General features: G+C 35.9%; 2 protein-coding genes across 4 annotated transcripts in view; one reads left to right on the top strand and one right to left on the bottom strand.

Moving 5' to 3' along the window:
• LOC145244257 (uncharacterized) overlaps window positions 1-22,817 on the bottom strand; it is a 211,899-nt gene that overhangs the window by 70,349 nt on the left and 118,733 nt on the right. For all 3 annotated transcript variants that reach the window (XM_080107149.1, XM_080107148.1, XM_080107147.1), the window contains one exon: window positions 7,186-7,285. In XM_080107149.1, the coding sequence (XP_079963275.1) occupies window positions 7,186-7,285 (100 nt within the window). The remainder of the gene's footprint in view (window positions 1-7,185; window positions 7,286-22,817) is intronic.
• The window catches only part of LOC145244643 (ribonuclease P protein subunit p29-like), a 230,794-nt gene continuing 229,581 nt past the window's right edge, over window positions 21,605-22,817 (top strand). The window contains exon 1 of the mRNA XM_080107152.1: window positions 21,605-21,652. The gene's annotated coding sequence lies outside the window, so the exon portion shown is untranslated. The remainder of the gene's footprint in view (window positions 21,653-22,817) is intronic.

The following is a 22,817-nucleotide window of genomic DNA, read 5'->3' as shown; positions in this document are numbered from 1 at the left end:
CAAAACAAGTAAGGAGTGTGTTTTTAAGGTTTTGTTTCTATTTTTGAGAGGTTTTCTGAGGTCGATACAATTTTGTTCACAAAAAACTTAGCCTGACCAAGGTTACTGATTCCTGTAACTTCAAAATCTTATAAAATCGCTAAACATGATACAATTGACATTATTTTTTTGTTGTTGTTTTATCAGAAATTTATTTTAACTTTTATTTATTAAATTCAGAAAATTAAAAGAAGACATCAATTTTTTGCATATTTTCACTCCTAGGCTCACTATGCTTCACGTGGTTAACCACGACGAGATTGCAATGCTGGGTCTTGTAACTTATCACCAGTAATTATTACCTTCCATAGTTAATTTTATCTCACTAAGTTTTTACGAACTAATCCTCTGGCCTGCTTTGGATACGATTGAACCCGCTATCTTTAGGCATTACTCACCTGAAACCGAAGAGGCTTAACGCATCTATCCACTGTGCTGCGAGCCCAGAAGAACAATCAAGGTTGGATTTTACGGTCTTATAAATCCAATTGTGTGTTCTTATCTGGTCTTCCATTGTCGGGTCCGTACCAAATGGTATTATATATTATTTTATTTATTTTATATTTTTTAATCCTTTAAAATGAGGCTTCATAATTTGTGTATTAATTTTTAGCGGACTGTTATCCTCACAAATACACAAATTATGAAGCCTCAACTCAAAGGATTCCAAAAGATAAAAATAAAAAAAATAATAATATATAAAAACCATCATGTTTCGAAATTTCTATTTAAAGCCAGAATTTATATTTTTGGTCAGAATAAAAACAATGAGGATGCATGTCGGGTTATGATAAAATAATTTTGGTTTTGGTTTTCTTTTTTTTTTTTTTTGTTAGGTTTTGCTCGGAACAATCAAAAACAAAGACGATTAACCATTAGGAGTGAATAAGTATAGCATTGAATTTTACTCTTCAATGTCCGAAAGGAAAATGCATATAATCATTTCTGCGCAACCGGCTTCGCGCATTTATCCACCTGAATTACTAAAACAAATAATAATATTTTGGAACAATCAAAGGATTTTCTTAATTTATTCGAAATGGCTTTTCTGGATCCACCTCGACTCTGTATAAGGCCAGATTTGTCCTTCAATAAACAATTAAGATAAAAAAAAAATGTCAAAGAAAATGCTTACATTACTATCACACCCCGTTTCCCTTTCCCATTGTTTGTCTACAATTCTCGACTCACTGAAGCACACACACTGCCAATCGCATATTCACGCTTACAAAATGTAACACACACATACATACATACATACATACATACATACACACACACACACACACACACACACACATTGATTGAATCTCTCCATTGTAGTCTTCTAATTTACGCTGATTGTAAACAAATGTATAAAATTAAGAGATTTTAATGCTTATAACTAAGGGTGTGAAAACAGCATATTCTTTTTATTCTTTTGACTCCCGAGTATATATCCGACACAGTAAGACACAGCCAATCAACCGAGAACCACATCAATCTATATCAAAACATATAAGATATTAACGGATATATATACTCAAGAGTCCAAACAATAAAAAGAATATTATGTTGTCACAGCTCTACTTATAACAACTTTCGACTTTGTTGCTATGACAACTATTCGTATCGAATGAACATATTTTTTATTAATAACTTTTAATCAAATGTAATTGTGTAATTTAGTAGAGAAGTTTTATTTACGATTATTTAAGAGCCTTGAATAATTCACGGCTTTTAAATAATCGACTGAAACTTCTAAATTATCTCTTTACTCTACAAAAACTCAAAATATGAACAAACATTCTTCCACTTTCAAATCTATATAAAACTAACCTCGGTGCCCGGAGTTGGCTGGGTGTTTGGAGGTATGTGTTGAACAAAAAAAATGATAGTAGGCAGACAGGCACGAACCCGTACCGTGAAGGAGGAACAAAACATGACGTCTTTGCTGTTGCGTCCATCGCCACACCGAAAGTGACGAAGGTATAAATTAAGGCTATTCAATCGAAAACAGGGAATGACTTTCGAAAATATCGACGTAAAAAGCGATCACTTCCTGTAGAAAAGTGCCTAGTTGAGGGTTAAAGAATTAATGATTTAGCCAATGTTTCGATATTTGTCGTGAAGGGTCGAGCGTCAAAACGATAACAGTCTCGTGAACATTCGTCGCCCCTGTCGAAAGTTTTAAGCAGGCATACATACATACATACATACATACATACATTAAAACAGACAGGTGATTATAGCTATCTCTTGATCTTGAATTTTTAACTTGTTATTTTGTTGGCGCTTATTTCTCTTGTTCTCTCACATTTTGGTATGAATTAAAGACAGTGTTCATTAATAATGTTTCTCTAAAACCATCACTCCACAAAAAAATCTCCTTCGCATCTTGAACCCTAAAAGGGTACCTAAAAAATAGGATGCGAAGCTTCTTTAAGTCAATTAAGTTTTGACTAATAGGACATTAAGGTTGTGTTGTTTATCATAGCAAATCAAGGATACGCCCTTGACAACTAGTCGAATAGTTTGAGCCATTTAAGTTAGGTGACCTTTTCTCTGTCCTGTTGAAGTATGATTCTGTGTAATTATAGTTATAGCTATAATTATAGATTTACCTACTATCTTTGAGAAGTTAGTTTATTGCTAATCGTCTGAGGCGCCCCTACGGTGTAATCCAGACGTGGTTGTTCTGGCATACTTTTGTAGATTAAAGTGTTCTTGAGAACGGGCTTTTCAATCCCCAGTTTCCGAATTTATGTCACATATTCCTGTGATGGAAGAGCGGGAAATAATAATTCATTCTATTTAGCTTCAGATCTTCTGTGGATCGCCTAAACACAGTTTAAGAGTAGGATAGTTAGTAGAGCAGGCACTCGGAACGTTTGCATCGAGCGATATTTGGTGCCAAGAGATCCAGAGTATGATGCTTAGTGTTTTCCAAGACACCTAGAACCATTATGAGGCAGCAATCATAGTTGTTTGCATATCAATTCGTATACATGTTCATTTCAACAATATAAACAATGTGCAGTTCAAATCCAAAGCAATGGCTGAATTCTTGGGGACGTCTCTCTGGCTTTTAGAAACATAAAGGCAAAAAGGATAAAATAAAAATCATTAAAAAAAAAACTTAATTTTTCTTTAAATTTAAATGCCCCCAAAACACGTCACACATCTATTGAAACGTAAGGGAACGGAGTACTGTGAATTAGGGCCCATATTTATAGGGGAATCTTAAGTTAGTAGTTGTGTCTCGCGATACTTGTTCACATTACATTTAATTTCTGCATGTTAGTAAAAGGATATGATTTTGCTACTTGTTTTTGTTTTTTTTTCGGAGGTATTTGCGTTGAGAAGGCACAAGTGCAATAGGTTCGTCGGAGCATATTACATTAAAGTATTTGTGAAACAGGCACATTGATGCAACGCTGCGGCGATAATAAAGAGTTCATTGCTTAGTAGATAGTGTGGGGTCTATTAGGCTAGAGTCGCTTTTGTCTGCCTATTGTTTTGAATGCTAGCGTGCATTTTTGGCCTCATTCCGCTACAAACTGGGGATAATTTTCTGAGAATTGCTTTGAATTTAGATTCCCTGTTGTAAAGTTTACCCAAAATCAGAAGAAAAGCACATTGCGTACCGGCCGATGTTCGAATTGATAATCTCTCTCTCTCTCTCTCTCTCTCTCTCTCTCTCTCTCTCTCTCTCTCTCTCTCTCTCTCTCACACACACACACACACACACACACACTCTTTCCTAACAAACCGATTTAATAAATATAAAATCGATGTAACCTTGAAATTAATTCTCTGTCTTCTAATTCTTTTATTCGTTTTGTTTCTAGACTGATCGCTGTTTATGGCGGGGGAGAAAACAAGTTCATACTTGTATGGAGGCCATTAGATTTTATAATAAAGACAAATTTAGCAAGATTTGATCGTTTGTTACGTATAGTATTTTGGCTAATTTATGTATTAATTATATGAAGTAATTATAGAATATTACTCCATAAAGTTTCCATAGGGTTTATCTATACATCTATGATAGTGAAATTGTCTGTCTGTGTGTGTGTATGTGCGTGTGTGTTTCTGTGTACATTTCCCTACCGAACTACTCTGTCAGTTTTCAATCTACAGACTCGAGATTTGAGTAAATCTTTTTAATCGGTTTTCGATCAGAAATTTGGCTGTCACGGGGATATGGTTCAACGATCTAACATTTGAAAACTTTGTCAAACTCCTCAGCCAATTTTGGGTCTAAATACTTGAAATTAAAGATGTAGGTTACTTGGACATGGATCTAATTTTTTAATTTGATTTGAGCCTAAAACAATAGATTTTAAGGGGTCAAAAGTGGGTCAGCGTTTTTTTTTTTTAATTTGACCTCTGCGAGCTCTACGAAATTACTCAGCCAATTTTTGGTCTAAACATTTGAAATTTTACATGAAGTGTATTCCGACATAGGACAAGCTTTTTAATCGGTTTTTGGCCGAAAATTTGACTGTCAAGGAGTCAAAGTTAAAAAGATTTTACCTTTGCGGTCTCTAGCAAACTATTCAGCCAATTTTGGGTCTAAATATTTGAAATTTTACATAAAGGATATTCAGAAATGCAGCAAGCTTATAAATTAGTTTGGGGGAGGCGAAGGTTTGGCTGCCAAGAAGTCAAAGTTGAAAGCCTTGACCTTTGCAGACTCTACCAAACTCCTACGCCAATTTTTAGTATAAACATTTGAAATTTTAAATGTAGATTACCTGGACATGAGTCAAATTTTTAAATATATATATGTATTTTTAAATATATATATATATATATATATATATATATATATGCACATAAAGTTATGAACAGTTCATAGTACCCGAGCAATGCCTGGCTGAACTGCTAGTAGTAGATAAAGTAAAATGATCTCACAGAAAAGATTTTCCGGTGATTATTTAAGGTTGTTTCCATATTACCAATCATCCTGGCCGGACTAAGTAGTTTTTAAATAATACTGCTGCGAAGTAAATTATTATATTGACAATAACATAGTACAATAATAACATATCAAATTTGAATAGTCCGAATGGGTTTGATTTTTCAAAGTAAATGCTATATAGGTTCAACTTTTACAATCCTAACGAATTTTATGTTATATGTATGTCACGAACGGTATTTCCAATCTAATTATGTCTGTCCATATTTTATTTGGTTTCATGTCCTATTAAAGAAAGATAATTCGTATCACTTCTTCCATTTTCATGAGATAAATTTTTGAAAATGAGATGCCATGCCCTCGGGCCATTCCATTTTCATTCTAATTCTGTCTGTGGTTGTGTATTTTGTTTTATAAGCAGTGTTAATCCTTATTTAATATCAGACATGTTTTAAGAAATTCGTGGTTTATTAACTAAAAATATTTTTACATGAAATTTACAAAATAATGAAAACTTATACTAGCCTTCGGGTTTTCTATCTTAGTTTATATATATATATATATATATATATATATATATATATATATATATATATATATATATATATATATATATAAGCAAGTCACCAATCACTCTTTCAGTCTTTAATGTATTTAGTTCGCTCTCTCTCTCTCTCTCTCTCTCGTAGTTAATTCGACCACACTTTAAAATTTCTTAACGTCTACATAAGCATTCAAAAAAGATGACTCTAACTCCCTTCTATCTCTTTCTTTTTTATAGTGACATCTCTCTGGCTTTTAGAAACATGAAACTAGAAAAGATAAAATGAAAATCATAAAAAATTCCCTTAATTTTGCTTTAAATTTATTTATATTTATTAGATTTAATGAGGAAATGCCACATACGTGCGTAAATGTGGTGGCAAAATGATGTCTATTTAATATTATTTGGATTATCCGCACTAGTGCTCTGATCCTGAGTGTTATTCTCACAACGTTTCTCTGGATGTAACCTCTGACCTTTTTCATGCATATCCTGTAGAACTCGGGAATCTTTCGGTAGAACTCGGGAATCTGGACGGAATTGCGAACGGAACCCTTTATTTAGTCTGCTCGAGTAACATACTCGCGTTCTGTCATGATCGATTAGAAGTTTTAAATAATTCGCAATTGTATTCTTAGTATCACCCGCAGTTAGGATTAAACCGTTAACCTCCAGATGAGTGTCACTTGAAACTGAATTTTGCTTAGTACTTTATTTGTTACGCTTTATTGGTTACGGTCTTTGTGGACAATTCTAATAGGAATTTTGGAAGCTTTAAATCTACCATTGCTTTTAGATGTGCAATCGTACTACTTATCATTGTAGATCAGTACTTATTACTTTATATGGCTATATGTATACGTACGTATGTACATATACATTATATATTATATATACAGTAGAAACCCAGGATACGGCATTAAAAAATAGTAACAAAATGCAGTCTAGTATATAATGCACATGTATATAATCAAATAACATTATAAATAGCACCATAAGGCGGGGCATATACCGTAACCAGGGGCCGAAAAAACATGTATTAAATATCGTAACCTGAAAAAACCTATAAAAATAAATTAATTCTATTTTTTTTTTAATTTTCACACTTTGCACTGATTTTCCCCGGCTAAAACGCAAATATAAAGTTTTGCATAAGTACGAATACCCTATATATTAAGTTTAATGTCTGTAGACCAAAAACTGACAGAGAAGTTTGGTAGGCAAATTTTTTAAAACAAATATTTATACGCATACATAAATATATATAGAAAGATGTTTGTGTTTACTATAACCTTTTTACGCAAATATTACGCAAGTATAAATCATGTAGAATATCTGCATGAATATAATAACGCTTAATAGTTAACTAAAGATTATCATCCCATAAGAAAACCGAAAAAAATTAATAGGGAAATAATTTAAATGGATGGTTAAAAGAATATGCAAAATTGCTTGATCATTTGCAGATGAATGCAATTCCACGACCCATATATAAGAAAATTGTATTTTCTTTTTAAATAAATAGAAAAAGGGTTTTTAATATGAATATCAATACACAAAAAAATTATAGGAGTTAGATTCCATGCCATAGCACAGCTATAAATAGAAAATGGCGACTGAAACGGGGGGATATGTACAGATAAATAAAGCAGATTTAAATTTAGTTTGAGATAAAGTGGATTTCAAACGAATTACTTACCGTAGACAATATCTGAAGAGCTTTGCGTTTGCTGGTCTCGTATGGAAATACACTGAGGATGTATTCTCGGCCTAGAGCAGTTTGGTTGTCAGACAAATACCTAAATTGCAGAAAATAAAGATCCATTATCCTATTTTCGTGAAAGGAAATAATAGAATAGAGAAGCAAATCTTGCAATAAATTTCAAAAGGTCTCAACAGTCACCGGACAAATAGATAGAAAATAAAAATACGAATTTCAGCAATTCGTTTTTATCTATTATTCCTCGTATTAAATTTAAAATGAATACACACCAAGGTGAAGGAGTATGAAGAAAGAAATGATGGAAATATGATATCTGGAGATTTTAACTCTTTTTTCATCCCAAACGAAGCGCATTGCTACTTGCAAAGTAAGGGGCTATTATTTGGGATCGTATCTACAATGGACTATGTGGTTAGTTGAGAAGCGACCTGTCTGTTCACATACATTTAAGTTTCTGCATGTTAGTACAAACAGGAAACAGGGTGGGAATCCTTTAGTTTAGCAGTCCAAGGAAAGAAACTATTAGAGTATAAGGCTTTCTGGCATCTATGAACCACAACAGTTTTGTTACTTGTCGGGTTAGTCGTAAAAATGTATGTTATGAGTGCACAAATGCTATCGGTTCATCAGACTATATTCTATCGAAATACTTATAAAACAAGCACAGTGATGCAACATTGCGACGATGGGACAGAGGTTGGCGCTTGGATGATGGAGATAACGTGCTCGCTGCTGGAACTTTTTTTTTAATTGCCTTTTCACCTCCAACAAGGCTCCATGCCACTTTGATGTAGGGGGCTACTATCTGGGACATAATTGCGAGGATACTATGTAGGGAGTTGAGCAGCAAGGTGCATGTTTACATTACACATGAACTTCTACATGTCAGTACAGTCGGAAAAGCAGGAACCCGGGAGGGAATTCCAAAATCTAGTAGATCTGGAGAAGAAACTATTAGAGTAGAAGGCTTCCTGGTATCTGGGGATCTCTACTGTGTAGGGGTGGGATTTTGTTGCTTGTCAGGTTTGTCGGGGGGTATTTACGTCGAGGGGATACGCGGACTTGTAGTTCGTCGGAGCATATACCATTAAAATACTTGTAAAACAATCAGATGGATGTAACATTTCGTCGGTGGTAAAGTGACTTAAACCTAGCTGACAGTTCGGGACCTATTAGGTTAGCGACTCTCCTTTGAACCCTGCCCAGGAGTTAGAGACTAGTAGCAGATGCATCAGCCCAAATGTGACAAAAATACTCCATATATGAGCGAATGGTGACTTTGTAGAGGTACAGGACACATTCAGGTGTAAGTAACTTTCTAGCACAGTAGAGAGAGAGAGCACACCTTCCTCGCAGCAGCCGCGACAATTCCCTCGATGTATCTGTACCAGCTCATGTTCCCTGTGAATGTTATGCTGTTACCAGGTATGCTTGTCTCTGGTGACACCGTATTTAATGCAACAACGTGTTTCTCACTAGATCTTTATCATATAGTTGACTTTGCTCCAACGATACTCGTTTCAATATCTTATCTTGGAAAGAACATGTTCGCCACTCGCACTTTGTTATACTTTTCTCCAATACCCTAGTTTCAATACTTATTATCTCAGTCCTTCGAATACTAAAACGTCTTCTGTTTAATTCTGTTAAGTTTGTCTTTAATGCATTGCAAAGCACGCCGATCACATGTGGTCGATAATTATATATATATATATATATATATATATATATATATATATATATATATATATATATACTCTAGTTCCAGGGTATATATGCTTTATTCTTATATCGATGCTGTAAACGTTAAATAGAAACGGCCTCTTCTATGATAAGGTCTGTTGAGACCATTTCCGCCGCACAAATCAGATCTTGAATCATCATGCTTGCCACCGAAAGTAATAGACGAAAACTTGTTTCACACAATAAGGCAACTATATCTATATAGATGAAACAGTAGGTATATGTATGTAGATATTAACACAAATAAACTCATCAAATACGGATCACATAACACTGAAAGTAAACGGAAATAGAAATCATACCCCAAGGATGATTTATAACTTATATGATAAGTAAATTCTTTGCTTGGGTGGATGGATAACGTGTACAGACATATACCGGCACGTTGAAAGGCAAACTGTTCATTTCATTTGCCGACATAGTTTTACTTGCGCATGCCCAAATTCAATTCATTTCTTCAAGTCGTTTAATATTAAATCTTTCTTACTCATCTTTCGATAGCTACATTGGTAGGAAACGCGTCTAAATGTTTTGGTTTCGATACTAGTTGGTGACACCTAAATAATTTTTTTTTTTTTTTACTTTTCAAATCATTACTAAAGGATGGTCGCTAGAAAAGCGGGAAATTTTAAGGTCAGCTTAGATCATGAATAAAATGCGTGATTGCTATTTTTTGATTGGTGCCGTGTGAGTGTTGTTAAAATAAATCGTTGTTTAACGCTGCAGTGAAGTGCACGGACGACATTTTGAGTATCTATGAGTATAATATAACATTAATCTTTGAAAAACTTTGTAAAAATTATTCTTTGTAAAAATAAATCGTTGTTTTACGAATTTCCCGCTTTTCTAGCAACCACCCTGTATATATTTTGTACAATATAATATTCAATAGAGAATCGGTTCTGTAATAATAAATCCGAAATCTGCATGAATTAAACTTACGGGCGTCCTCTGCTAATCTACAGTAAAAAGAAGCTTGGTGTGTCAGAGTTTTGTGATAAGTTTCTACTTCACAGTTTAAAATGCGTGCATCCAAATACAATCACTACATTTTATTCGTAATCAGCTCAACGTTCCATAGTTTGTGCCAATTGTCCAAATAATGGATAAATCGGTGAAACATAATTAGATTTTGGAATCAGATTTAACAACCATAAACTTGAGTAGCAGATAAAAAAATATCGTTATCTCTAATAGTTAAACATTAAACCCAAGAGAAAATATACTAGAGTATATGAAATGCATTTAATAGACATAGAAGACCCATGTACGTATGCACGCAAACAAAAATAACACTATAGATTATAAAACTAAACGCACAAATCGGTTCTGAAACCGTTATGTTTTATAGTAAACCAATTTGCAAAATGACAATAAGAATCTAGACGTAGGTAGGTTGATATTAACAAAAAATAGATTTTTTTCGTATTCAAATGTATCATCCGCGGATCCGACTTATACGTTGAGAGAAACAAGTATAATATGAAAACATTTTAAGCGAGTGATATAAAATTGAAAATGTCCAGTTTTTTTCATATAAGTTTTATGTTAAATTAAATTTATTTTTTGATAAAAGATGGAGGATCGTCTGAAAAATTACAATTAAAAATTATAATACCTATAATTTACATGCTCTTATGTTTATTTTTGTTTTTTGTTTTGATGAAAGAATAAATTTTTAAAAGCATGGGTGCGCGTGTGAGCATCACATAAAATATGTGTTATTGGTGTGCATTAACACGATGACCAATGTGGGCTGGCAATTTATTTGCTACACTTTGCCATTTAGGAAGTGCCATCGAAAACTAATGCTATCTCTATTGCTCATATTCGTCCCGGGACGCTTATTCTACTAGGCATTCATAAAGACATGTTGTTATTTTTGTGTAATCCTTACACATTTTACACCACATAAATCTATTTATTAGGTTGACGAGAAAGTTCTTGCAAGTTTTTAATTTTGATTACAAATGGTGTATTTTCAAATAAGTTTTCGTTATAATACCTTTACTTTATATATCATTTTAAATAACATTTTATGCTCTATCTAATCATTTAAATTACAATCGTTTTAAAATAATTATGTATTCTTTTCAGAACGTTGAATACAAGATGCAAAAAAAAAGCAAATTCGCACAATTTTCTTATTTCAATTCAGGCTAGGCCGAAAAGCTGCTGAAATAGCTCGCGATATCAACAAAGTGTTTGGTCCAGGAACCACTACTGAATGCACAACACAATGGTGGTTTAAGAAATTTCGTGGTGGCGACAAGAATCTTGAAGATAATGAGCATAGTGATTGGCTATTGGATGTTGACAACGATCAATTAAAAGCCTTAGTCGAAGCCAATCCACAGACAACTGTTCGAGAACTTGCTTCTGAATTAGATGTAACATATACGACAACGATTGCTAATCACTTGAGACAGATTGGAAAAATTTAAAAATAAAACTTGATAAATAGGTGCCTCACGAATTGCAGGACAACCAAAAGAAACGCCGTTATGAAATGTCATATTCCCTTCTTTTACGCAATAGAACGCCCCGTTTCTCGACCGGGTTGTTACCTGCAATGAAAAGTGTGTTCTTTACGACAACAGGCGACACTCAGCTTAGTGGCTAGACGCCGGCGAAGCTCCACAATACCTCCCGAAGAGTTGCGACCGGTCTCATTCATTACAGTTTTTTAATCCAGGCAAAACCTTTACAGTGGAAAAGTACTGTCAACAAATGGATGAAATGCATCAGAAACTTCGACAACACCCAGCATTAGTCCATAGAAAAGACCCAATTTTCCTCTACGTCAATACTTGAGCACATATTACTAAACCAACCCTGCAGAAGTTGAACGAACTTTGGTACGAAACACTGCCTCGTCCTCCATACTCTCCCGATCTCTCACCTACTGAGTACCACTTTTTCAAACATCTCGAAAACTTTCTGCGTAAGAAATGCTTCAAAAATCTAAGCGATATAAAAAAAAATCCTTCAGCGACTTTATCGGCACCAGAACGCAAGACTTTTACATTAATTGCATAAATACACTTGTTTTGCGTTGGCAAATGTGTGTTGATTCTGATGATGCTTATTTCGATCAATAAATTTTTGTTTTGTCTGAGATATGTTCGTTTGAATTTAAAAGTTAAAAACCGCTAGAACTTTCTTATCAAACTGATACATCTACCTACATACAAGTGTATGCTGGTACTTTAAAATATTTTTTAAATGTACCTTAAACCCACAATAAATCCACGCTCCTATTCCTAAAATCGATTGAAATTCGAATTTTAAAACAAATGTACGCTTTTGAAAAACAAAACGAAATGAATTTTAACAAATTTCGCATTTCGATTGATTGAAAAGGAGTGAAGGTTCATCTGAAAATTATAATCAATCGCCAAAAAGAATGGCTTGCATTACACAGACACTTTGTCCTCAAGTAACGTAAACAAAACATTACAGAACTCTGAGCGTTTCCCTAGGTGGATGCATCACATGCTGGATGGAAACTTACGTAACCTGTAGAGACATTACGAATAAAGAAATAAAATGTATTTGTTTTCTTCGTTAGGGATGAACTTGCTCAGCTGAGAATGATGTCGCTGTTAATGATTTCCTTTGAAATGTCTGCATAACATTAAATTTTGCCAAAAACGAGAAGGGGGCATCACTGTTGCTTTCTGATTTAACTAAGGTGGGCCACTCTTACGATTGAAGTGGGACAGAGTTGTTTACCTACCTAACCGCCTCATATTGATTCACCTGATCAATTACTTCCTACTCAACTCAATTGCACTGGCTTATTATATCATCATTGTGTTATTGTTTTCAAAAGCCCAAGTAATACACGCCAATCGATTTCTTGCAGTTTGCGTTCAGATAATGGTGACCTTGGGATCACCGAGCATTTCCTTGTTCACCTGATGTGAAACTCCATGACATAACAATAACAGTAATATTTTTATTAGTATTTAGGCCAAATATGTACATCATTATGAAACAATAATTTCGATTTCTAGTATTGTAATACTAGTTAGTGTACAGGAAAACATTATGCTTCGCAAGTGTTCGCACTCGCTATTTATCTAGATATATTGCTAAAATATACATACAAAATCAAAAGATTTCTTTTTTTTTACATAGGCATCACCACATTATCAATGCCAAGAGGCCACTCAAGGATAAGGGTTAAAGAGTGTACAGTAGAAATTGGACAATATAGTAATCATTAGTAATGAAAATTTAGTAAATTTGATAACTTATATGGAACGGCTCATCAAGAACTTATTTACGTTAGACTTGAACACAACCATATTGTAGTCAGCCGGAAAGCAGGAAAACGGAAGACAATTCCACAGGCGTGCAGTTCTAAGAAAGAAGCTTTGTTCATGGAATCTACGTTTAGGTTTAGGCACAGATAAAGAGTGGGAGAATTATTGATAGTGTTTACAGCTAGACGAGTGTTTCTTGTAAAAGTTTGGCGAGGGGGGACCATAGATTGAAGCTCAGTCGAACACTTTCCATGAAAATAACGATACATCAGAGACAAACTCGCAACATCTCTTCTGTGAGATAGAGGTTGCAAGGAGGAGAAAATGACATCTCCTACGAGGCTACGAAGTTTATTTTGAACTCTATCAAGGCAGGACAAGTCCTTTCTAGTAGCTCCTGCCCAGATGTGGCAACAGTATTCCATCCTTGAATGTACCTGGCTCTTATATAGATAGAGAATAGCATCAGCAGTGAGATATTTACCGGATCGATAGAAAGATCCCACAATTTTTCCAGCGGCCTTGGCAACAGATTTGATGCATGTGTTCCATTTCAGATCAGGAGTAAAAGTCAAGCTCAGAAGCTTGTCAAAACTTGAGGCCTCCTGAAGACGAGAGCCATTAATTTCAATTGATGCCAGATGTGGATTAGAATGTTGATGATGTAAAGAGAGAAGCTTGGTTTTAGATGCATTAAAAGTAACCAGCCACTCCTTTCCCCATTGTACTACGTGCTCAAGATCAGAGGAGAGAGAATTGGAGAGAACTTGGTCGTTTACTGTCTTAGATGTGCTACCATAAATGGTAGTGTCGTCAGCATAAATGTCTACAAATGATGTAAGAATGTGATTTGGAAGATCATTAATGTAGATCAGGAAAAGAGTTGGGCCCAGGATGGACCCCTGAGGGACACCGGCATTAATACTGTGAGCTTCTGATTTTTGCCCCTCAACTACTACTCTTATGAACCTATCAGAAAGAAATGATTTAATAATTGAGAAAACTTTTCCAGCTATACCATAGCTAGCGATCTTATGAAGTAAACCTTTATGCCATACCCTATCAAAGGCTTTAGATATGTCAAGAGCAATTGCCCTAGAAAGATTGCCACCGTCGAGAGATTTGCTAATCCTATGCGATATAACTGTAAGCACATCTGCTGTAGATCTAGCAGAGCGGAAACCATATTGAGTGTCACTAAGAAGGTTATATTTTGTTGAGATGGTTGATTACTTCTGTATTTAACACAGATTCTAGCAACTTACTCATGACGCACAGGAGACTTATTGGCCTGTACTGAGAGGGGGATGAGCGATCACCTGAATTCTTAAATACAGGGCATGCTGATGAAATTTTCCAGGGAGATGGGAAACTATTCTCCTTAAGACAATGTTTAAACAGTTTTGTAAGTATGGGCGCTAGTTCAGGTTGAAGTTTTTTGAGTACTATAATTGGAATACCGTCAAGGCCAGTTGCTTTACTGGAATCAAGGTTTTTGATTAGCTTGGCAACATCACGTACAGATATACGTATATCACATAGCGTGTTTTCTGATACAGGAGGAAAAATTGGGGGTTGGCGGCCTTGGTCGCAAAGGGTAGAATTAGCTGCAAAGTTCTTGACAAAGAGTTTGGCTTTGTCTGATGCTGACGAGATTACCTCAGGTCCATTGATAATAGTTGGGATGGAGCACACGCTTCTGTTCAGGATTCTGTTTGCTATTTGCCAAAACTGGTGTGAACCAAGCCGCTGCTCAGCTACTTTGGACTTAACAGATTGAGCATACAACTCTCTTGCGTTCTTTATTACTTTCTTACAATGGTTGCTGGCAGTCCTGAAAACGGCTTTAGTTTCCATACATCTATTACGTTTGAAGCAGTGGAAAAAGTGATTTCTGTGCGCAATGGCAGCAGCACATTCTGGAGAGAACCATGGCTGGCTGTTAGGTTTTTGCTGAAACTTTTTAGAGGGTATGAAACGGTCAATAACTACAATTAAGCATTCAGTCAGGTCTAATACTATAGAGGACACATCCTTTTTAAACATGGAATGCAGAGGTAGATCAGATATAAATGTACGGAAGCTATCCCAGTCAGCCATAGTGTATCGATATACTGTACGATGGAGAGGTACGTCTGGGGACTTATTACATTTCATCTTTATCTTAATTGATACAACAGAGTGGTCGGAAGATCCAAGAGGCGACAGAACAGAAACTGAACATAGTTCAGGACAAGTTGTGAGAAAAAGGTCTAGTAGGCTCGCATACTGGCCGTCATTGTCGGGCACACGGGTGGGTTCCTGAACAATCTGAGTGAGGTCATAGGCAATGGAGAAATCATAACAGAACCTCCCCTCATCATCGGTCTTGTTTGAGTGGGTCAACCATTCGACGTTGTGAACATTGAAGTCTCCACATACGTGAATGTTAGCTGAAGGATAAGCAGATGGGACTTGGTCAATTTTCTCAAATATGCTTTGAAAGATAGTAACTCCGCTGTTGTGGGGGTGATAGAGAGTAAATATAAATGCAGTAGTGTGAGCTAAAGCAACCCGGAAGCACATATAGGGTAAGTTAGGATCTTCCCTGGAGATGTCCCTACCACATGGAAAGCTATATTTAATATAGGCACATATTCCATGCCCATGGCGATCTTGGGGGTCAGATTTAGAAGTTAAGTTAGAGTATCCTGTAATTGCAAACTCTTCTAGGGAAATAGCCTGTCCAATGCCAGTTTCACTTAAAAATAAAAGGTCTGGTTTAGTCTCCTGTAATTGGGTTTCAACCTCTGGAAGGTTAGAACGTAGACCCCTGATGTTGGAGAAGGAGACATGGTAGTAGGGGTCTACGTTGGAAGTTGGAGAACCGGGTTTAATCGTGTATTTTTTCTTGAAACTTGTCATGATGAAATTTTGGAATTTGTGGACTAGGTCGTCAGATTTACTTAGAGCAGGACAGAGAGGGGAAACTAAGAGAGAAAAAGAAACGAAGAATTTTTTTTTGTAGCTAATGATAAGGTAAAGCCGTAACAATTACCCACTAGTATGGCATCGAGAGGCCCCACCAGAAGCTACTGCATGGTCCAGAATCCATTCACCAAATGGCAATACAGCAGCCCCAGTACTTTGCACCTGCTGATAGGACAGCCTCCTTAGTGGTTAATCCAAGGTTCGGGTCCCTGACTATCAGGCGGATAACGTCAGCCCAGACAAAACGTTTACCTCCAGCACCCTTACTAGTGACATGGCTACAAGGATAGACATAGAAACAGAAAATTTCCACCATCTCTGCCAACTGTTCGCGCAAAATACTGCCAACCTAGAAAACAGCTTTTTCTTCTCCCTTTGTCAGAAAAATCACTCATTAAAAAATGAGGACTGAGGGACAAATAAGAAGAAGCGAGAGTAACAGGAGCTGCCGATAACGCATCCACAATGCGTTTTCTACTCTCCGTTAAAAAAAAAAAACTAAAAAAAAAACTATTAAGTATTCTACTTAATAAAAGGTTGGCTTCAAGGAGAGATCTTTGATAATCTCCTTATCAGCCAATAATCTATATATCTATAAAAGTTAGAATGTGTATGCGTGTGTGAGAGGTCGCTTCTTTTAATATTACTGATTATCAGTAGAGTCACTCGAGAATAAGCGTTAGTAAGATGGGATGAATGCCCACCGAAAGATGAGGAACACTGACTGGTACATAAAAACATTAAGTTACGTTAGTAATCAAATTTTTGCATATATTAACTACTAGAAGATGTACCCTGCGCTGTCAGATATTAAACGTAACGATAAATTCCTTTTAAAAAATAAAGTAAAAAACGGAAAGAAACTGAGACATGCGCATGCGAGTGCTATGTTTTTTTTTTCTAAACTGTTCACTTCGTTTAAGTAAAAAAGTACTCGAGCTAAGATCGAAACCAAAACCTAAAGACGGTGAATCACATACCTTAACCATTAGACGAGCTTGCCACAATCTTTAAAACGTGTTTTCAAATCTCGTGAAACAGTTGACAAACAGATAAAAATCCGATCACCCACAAGTACCTATTTTCAAATTTTGACCCCTTAGAGGTCCTTTTTTCCGGATGAAAATCAACTAAAATTTTGCTACATGCCTGAATATCTTACATACGAAATTTAAAGTACATACTTTAAAAAATTCGTTGATTATATAGTTTGAGAAGCGACCTCTCACACACGCATACACATTCTAACTTTTATAGATATATAGATTATTGGCTGACCTGTGGTGTTCCCTGGAAGCTGAGTGACGACAAGTCTCCTCAGATTTCCAGTAATCAACACCTCTTCCGATAATATTTGCAAATAAATTTACATTATCACAACAGCCGCTTTCCATAGATTTCTCACTGGCAGCGGCCCTTGGTTTTCACTGGTATTTGAGTGGTAATAAGCCTCCCCAAGTGTCCAGTTTTTTTCGTACTTTTCCAGCAGAAGTCTGGTCAGTGCTCTCTCCTTGGTCTTTCCATCGTCGTTGACTCTTTTCGGCTATTTGGCATCACTCTTTGGGGGGGTTCGATGATGAGTCAATGAGTGATGCGATAGCGGACTTTTAGATATGCAGCTTTAATGTTCTTGTTTCCATGTAACCCTTCATCTTTGGCCTTTGCAACAGATGTGTATTAGTCTCCACATTTAAGAGTTTTTCTTAATATTTCAGATGTTTTCATGATTGTTGTTCGTTGTATTTTTCTAGTCATTCCTGTGATTCCAATTTCCAGTTTTTCGGGATTGTTCCTAGTGCTCTTTCTATTATAGGTATTATCTTTATTTTCTTCATCATCCATATTCCTTTCGGCTCTCTGGCTAGGTCTGTGTATTTGCTCAGTTTCTCCTTTTGTTTCATAATCACCCTGTAGTCAGCTGGGAGAGCAAAGTCTACGATTTGACAGGACTTTTCTTTCTTGTTAATTATTACGATATACGGTTTTCTTACTTGGATGGGTTTGTCTGTTTGTATGTCCCTGTCCTATAAGATTTTGAGATTCTCGTTTTCAAGTACTGTTGCCGGCTTATGTTTGTACCATTTGTTTGTGCGTTCGAGATCAGTTATTTGCATAATTCCCAGTGTACTGCTCTTCCCACTTGGTCGTGCCTGTTCTTGTATTCCTTTTTGGTCAGTTTGCTGCATTCGCTTACTCTATGATTTATCGTTTCGTCCCTTTGTCCAAAGAGTTTGCATTTGCTGTTTTCTGGGGTTTTGTCGATCTTTGCTTTGATGTGATTGGTTCTTATCGAATTAACACTGCGCTGCGACCCAGTTTCTGGAGGGAAGGAATCATGATCTACTGCAGTATTTGACATGTTGGGGTTTATGTTTGCCTCAACGAAATGTCACTCTCCAATACCTGCAGCACTCATACAGCTCCAGACCATGAGATTCTCATCACCATGCTTGACTGTAGACATGATACACTTATCATTGAGGGAAACATGAACTCCAACATGTACTGTCAAATATTATAGCAGAGCATGATCGCCTCCTTGCAGAAACTGGGTCTCAGAGCAGAGTTCCAACATGACAATGACCCAAAACATACATCCAAGAAAGCCATAGCTGATAGCAGGGAGACCTGGTGTTGCTTGGCATTGAATGATGATTATCGAATTTTCACAATCCCATATTTTTATTGTCATCGAAATCGGTGGAGTAACTCATTTTTCAATCAAATCGATTAATATCTTGCTCGAGTTGAGAATCCATCTTGGTGCACCCGAAATAAACTTCACGTGCCTCCCCACGGTGGCTTAGTAGTCTACATTGCATTGGAAAGAACCTGCTGTTGATTTCATAAATTATTTTTATATATAATAGTTTGAATTAAAACTTGAAATGCAAAAGTCAAGTATCACAGTTTAATTGTGCTCTAAAGAGAAATATTCATTTTGAACACGCCCTTCTCATATCGAAGAACCTACTGTTGATTCGGCAATCTTGGCTTTTGTGGTAATAAAACTTCCCAAATGCACTTGTGGTGTTAGGTTGTATAAGGTGTTAACTTTGGTCAAAATCGCCTGTTCCTCCTTTCACCAGAATTTTTTTCCATTATCAATATTTATTCAAGATATTCTTATACAAAACTTATATAAGAACACTTCCAAAACAAGTACATTTGTGTGAAATTTCATAAAATATGCCCAGTCGTTTTTGAGTCCATAGGGAACGAATCCATATGCACACACACACAAAGTTTGTTTTGTATAATAGTAGATAGATAAATAGAGATGATTTATACATATATATGTATGTATACATGTATATATATATGTATGTATATATACGTATATATGTATGCATATATATGTATATATATGTGTATGTATGTATGTATGTATGTATGTATGTATATATATATATATATATATATATATATAATGATGTGAATGAATAAATATACAGATAAATACACCTTGGTCTTTATTATAGAGTGATGGATTTAAATTTGTTACTCTTCAACAAAATAAACTTTTGAAGATATAATTCTAGTTGAATATTTTATCGTTTTATTCGTGTATTATTTTTCCTTTTTTAATGTTTGTATAAAATCTTGGTTGCTTTGAAATCTGTCTGGATGTCTCGATTTTTTCAATTAACGAAGAGAGTGCAACAAGATTTCTCTTAAACATGTGATTTACATAATTGACGTGAAAGATCAGAATTAAAGGTCAACGTTAAAACAAAATTAATTATCGTTTTCTCTAGACAAAATGTCCTTCTGTGCGTAGGTCGAATTCAAAATCTCTATGATTTCTCGTTACCAAATTTCACTAATCCGCTTAATACGAACGCACACAGAATATACTATGAGTGTACATCCTTCGTCAAGTATAACAGAAAAAATGTATGTTTTGCTAGTGTTCACACTAGTATCTGCATTCATACAAAATAACGTTTCAATTTGTAAGGTTTAGAAAAAAAGAAGAAAAAGTCGTGAATAAAACGGGGAAAAAGAAAGAAAACGACTCATTATGAAAATAGTAAAGGATTTCCGTCCGAATTCATTGTAGACAGGTTTGTCGGACTTGCTATTTACTTTATCCCTTCCCCTAAACATGTGAAATCTTTTCTGCCGGACAGTTGTTATACACCGAACGTTTATGTGATGAGACGGATATATATGTATCTATATACGAATACGCATTGGATCTTTGGTGTAGTGTGACACCATATGACCCTACCGACTTCCCGCCGACCACAAACGTCGTGTGCCGTGGCTTTCTCCTTCATTTTCATCTGCTAGTTCTGGCCGTGTCGTCTCCTTGTTCCAAACAGCGACCGTCGATAGGGAGCGCACTGGTCTACAAGTATAAAGATAAAATAAAACAAGCACAGGAAAAGCACAGACGTCAATGCTTACCGTATATATCGGTTGAACTATGGGTTTTTGTGTCTTCATCAACGCTCTATGCGCTGACAAACAAATACGTCCTGTCTTGGTGCGTCTCTCATAAGTTCATCTCCCCATCTCTCCCGGGAAACTTCGACCGACCAACTACCCTCGGCTGTATCCAAAATTTAACTGTCGACCTCGAAGTTCAAGTCTCAACTAACCCTAACCTTAACCCTAACCATACGACTGACCCTGCCCCCATCAAGTGTCGTTTCTATTGTTCGATCCTTAGTCCATTGTTCGGTTCACTTGCTATCATCATTCGTCAAACCCTAATTTTAACCCTAACCCGTATTTCTCTTTGTCTTCCTTAAGAACAATTTCCTCTTTATTACTCGCTAAACTTACTTCTTTTTCTTTTGTCATCTATCCTTTGTTCTTTACCTACCCTCCCACCCCCAGCACTCAACGACATCAGTCGAACATAGTGTCACAAAAGTACTTGGTCAAATTCAGATGCTAGTAACATTCTTCTGGAGGTTGGAAGTTCAATCAAAATACAATTGCGAATTAATTAGGATTTCTACCAGCTATGCCTAACAGAACGAGAGAATGGGTTAAATAAATGATTCCGCTTAGAATTCTGTGCAGTTAGATAAAAAAAATTCCCGAGTTCGACAAGACACACTTGAAGAACGTTGGAGATTACATTGTCTGAAACGTTGTGAAAATAACACTACATATGAAAACAGTAGGCTGAATAATCCAAATAATAAGAAATAAGCATTGGTCTTTTTATAAAGTGGGGATAGAAGTATAGCATTTTTTGAAGGAGAGTACCGACAGTCATGCGCAGTGCGTGTATACGCCCTTGTCCTATTTTTATTAGTCTTGTCTAAACATATGTTGAGCTAAGCTATAGGTCTCTATTTTAAAATTGATGGAAGCCTCATTTTTCTTTATAAATTTGCAGAATGACCGCCATGTAGAACACACTGCCGAGTTGTGGACAGCTCTTTGTGCGATGCTATATAGAAAAAGGATCAAAGAGTAACTATCTTCCATGCAAAGTAGTAAGTAATAAAAAGTTTGTTTTTATTACAGCATTTTATTTGAGGGATGGCAAGGATATTTTTGATTGGAGCATTCTACAAAAGATCCGGATTATTATTACCACACAATAAGAGTTTTCCCACAGGCTGTCATCAAATAATTATCTTTGAAAATAACCCGTGGAGTTCCCTGCATTTCCATTTTGCGTTATCACAACAGCCGTTACCATTGATTTCTCGCTGGTAGCGGCAATAAGCCTTCCCGGGGTTCCAGTCTTCTTGCATTCATCCAGTGGATGTCTGGCTAGTGCTTATCTCTCCTCGGTCTTTCCATCCCCCTTTACTCTCCTCACTTATTTGGTGTTGCATTAGTTTTTGGTGGCGCTAAAAAAAGGTGGGGGTATGGTAGGCGATGCCCCAGGGGTGGGTAACTTACTATTCTACAGTTTCAGTTTTCATGATTTCATGTCATATTTTTTGTGTTTCATAGCTGTCCAATCAGCACCTGTTGATCATGTGTATTAGTCTCAGCATTCAAGAATTTTACTTAATATTTTAGCTGTTTTCATTATTGTTATCCGTTGTATCTTCTTAGCCGTTCCTCTGATTCAAATCTCTCCTATTCTTTTTTAGTGTTGTTCCTAGTGCTCTTACTATTATTTGTGCTATCTTAATTTTCTTCATCTTTCATATCTCTTTGACCTCTCTGCCCAGTTTCCAGTATTTTCTCCGCTTCTCTGTCTCCTTGATTGTCACTCTGTTGTCTGTCGGAACGGTACAATCTACAATCTGACAGAATTTTTCCTTTTTGTTAACTATTATGACATCCGATTTTCTTGTTTGGATGAGTTTATCTGTTTGTATATTCATCTCCAATACGATTTTGTTACTTTCATTTTCTGCTGCCGGTTTGTGCAATTGTCATTTGGCTGGATGTTCAGGATGCAGTTATCTGTATAATTCCCCACTTCATTGTGTCTATTTTTATATTCTTTTGGTGCTAGCTTGCTGCATTCGGATTGATGGGGTTTATTGTTTCATCTCTCTGTCCACAGAGTCTGCATCTGCTGTTTTCTTGTGTTTTGTCGATACTTGCTTTGATATGGTTGGTTCTAATTTTGTTATCTTGTGCGGCTGTTATTAGGAATTAAGTTTCTCTTTTTAATTTTTTTTTTTGTAACCATGT

This window comes from Euprymna scolopes, chromosome 1 (genome assembly GCF_053919585.1).
Source record: "Euprymna scolopes isolate OS-2025 chromosome 1, ASM5391958v1, whole genome shotgun sequence".
Taxonomy (NCBI): domain Eukaryota; kingdom Metazoa; phylum Mollusca; class Cephalopoda; order Sepiida; family Sepiolidae; genus Euprymna; species Euprymna scolopes.
This window is presented reverse-complemented; position numbering and strand designations above follow the sequence as displayed.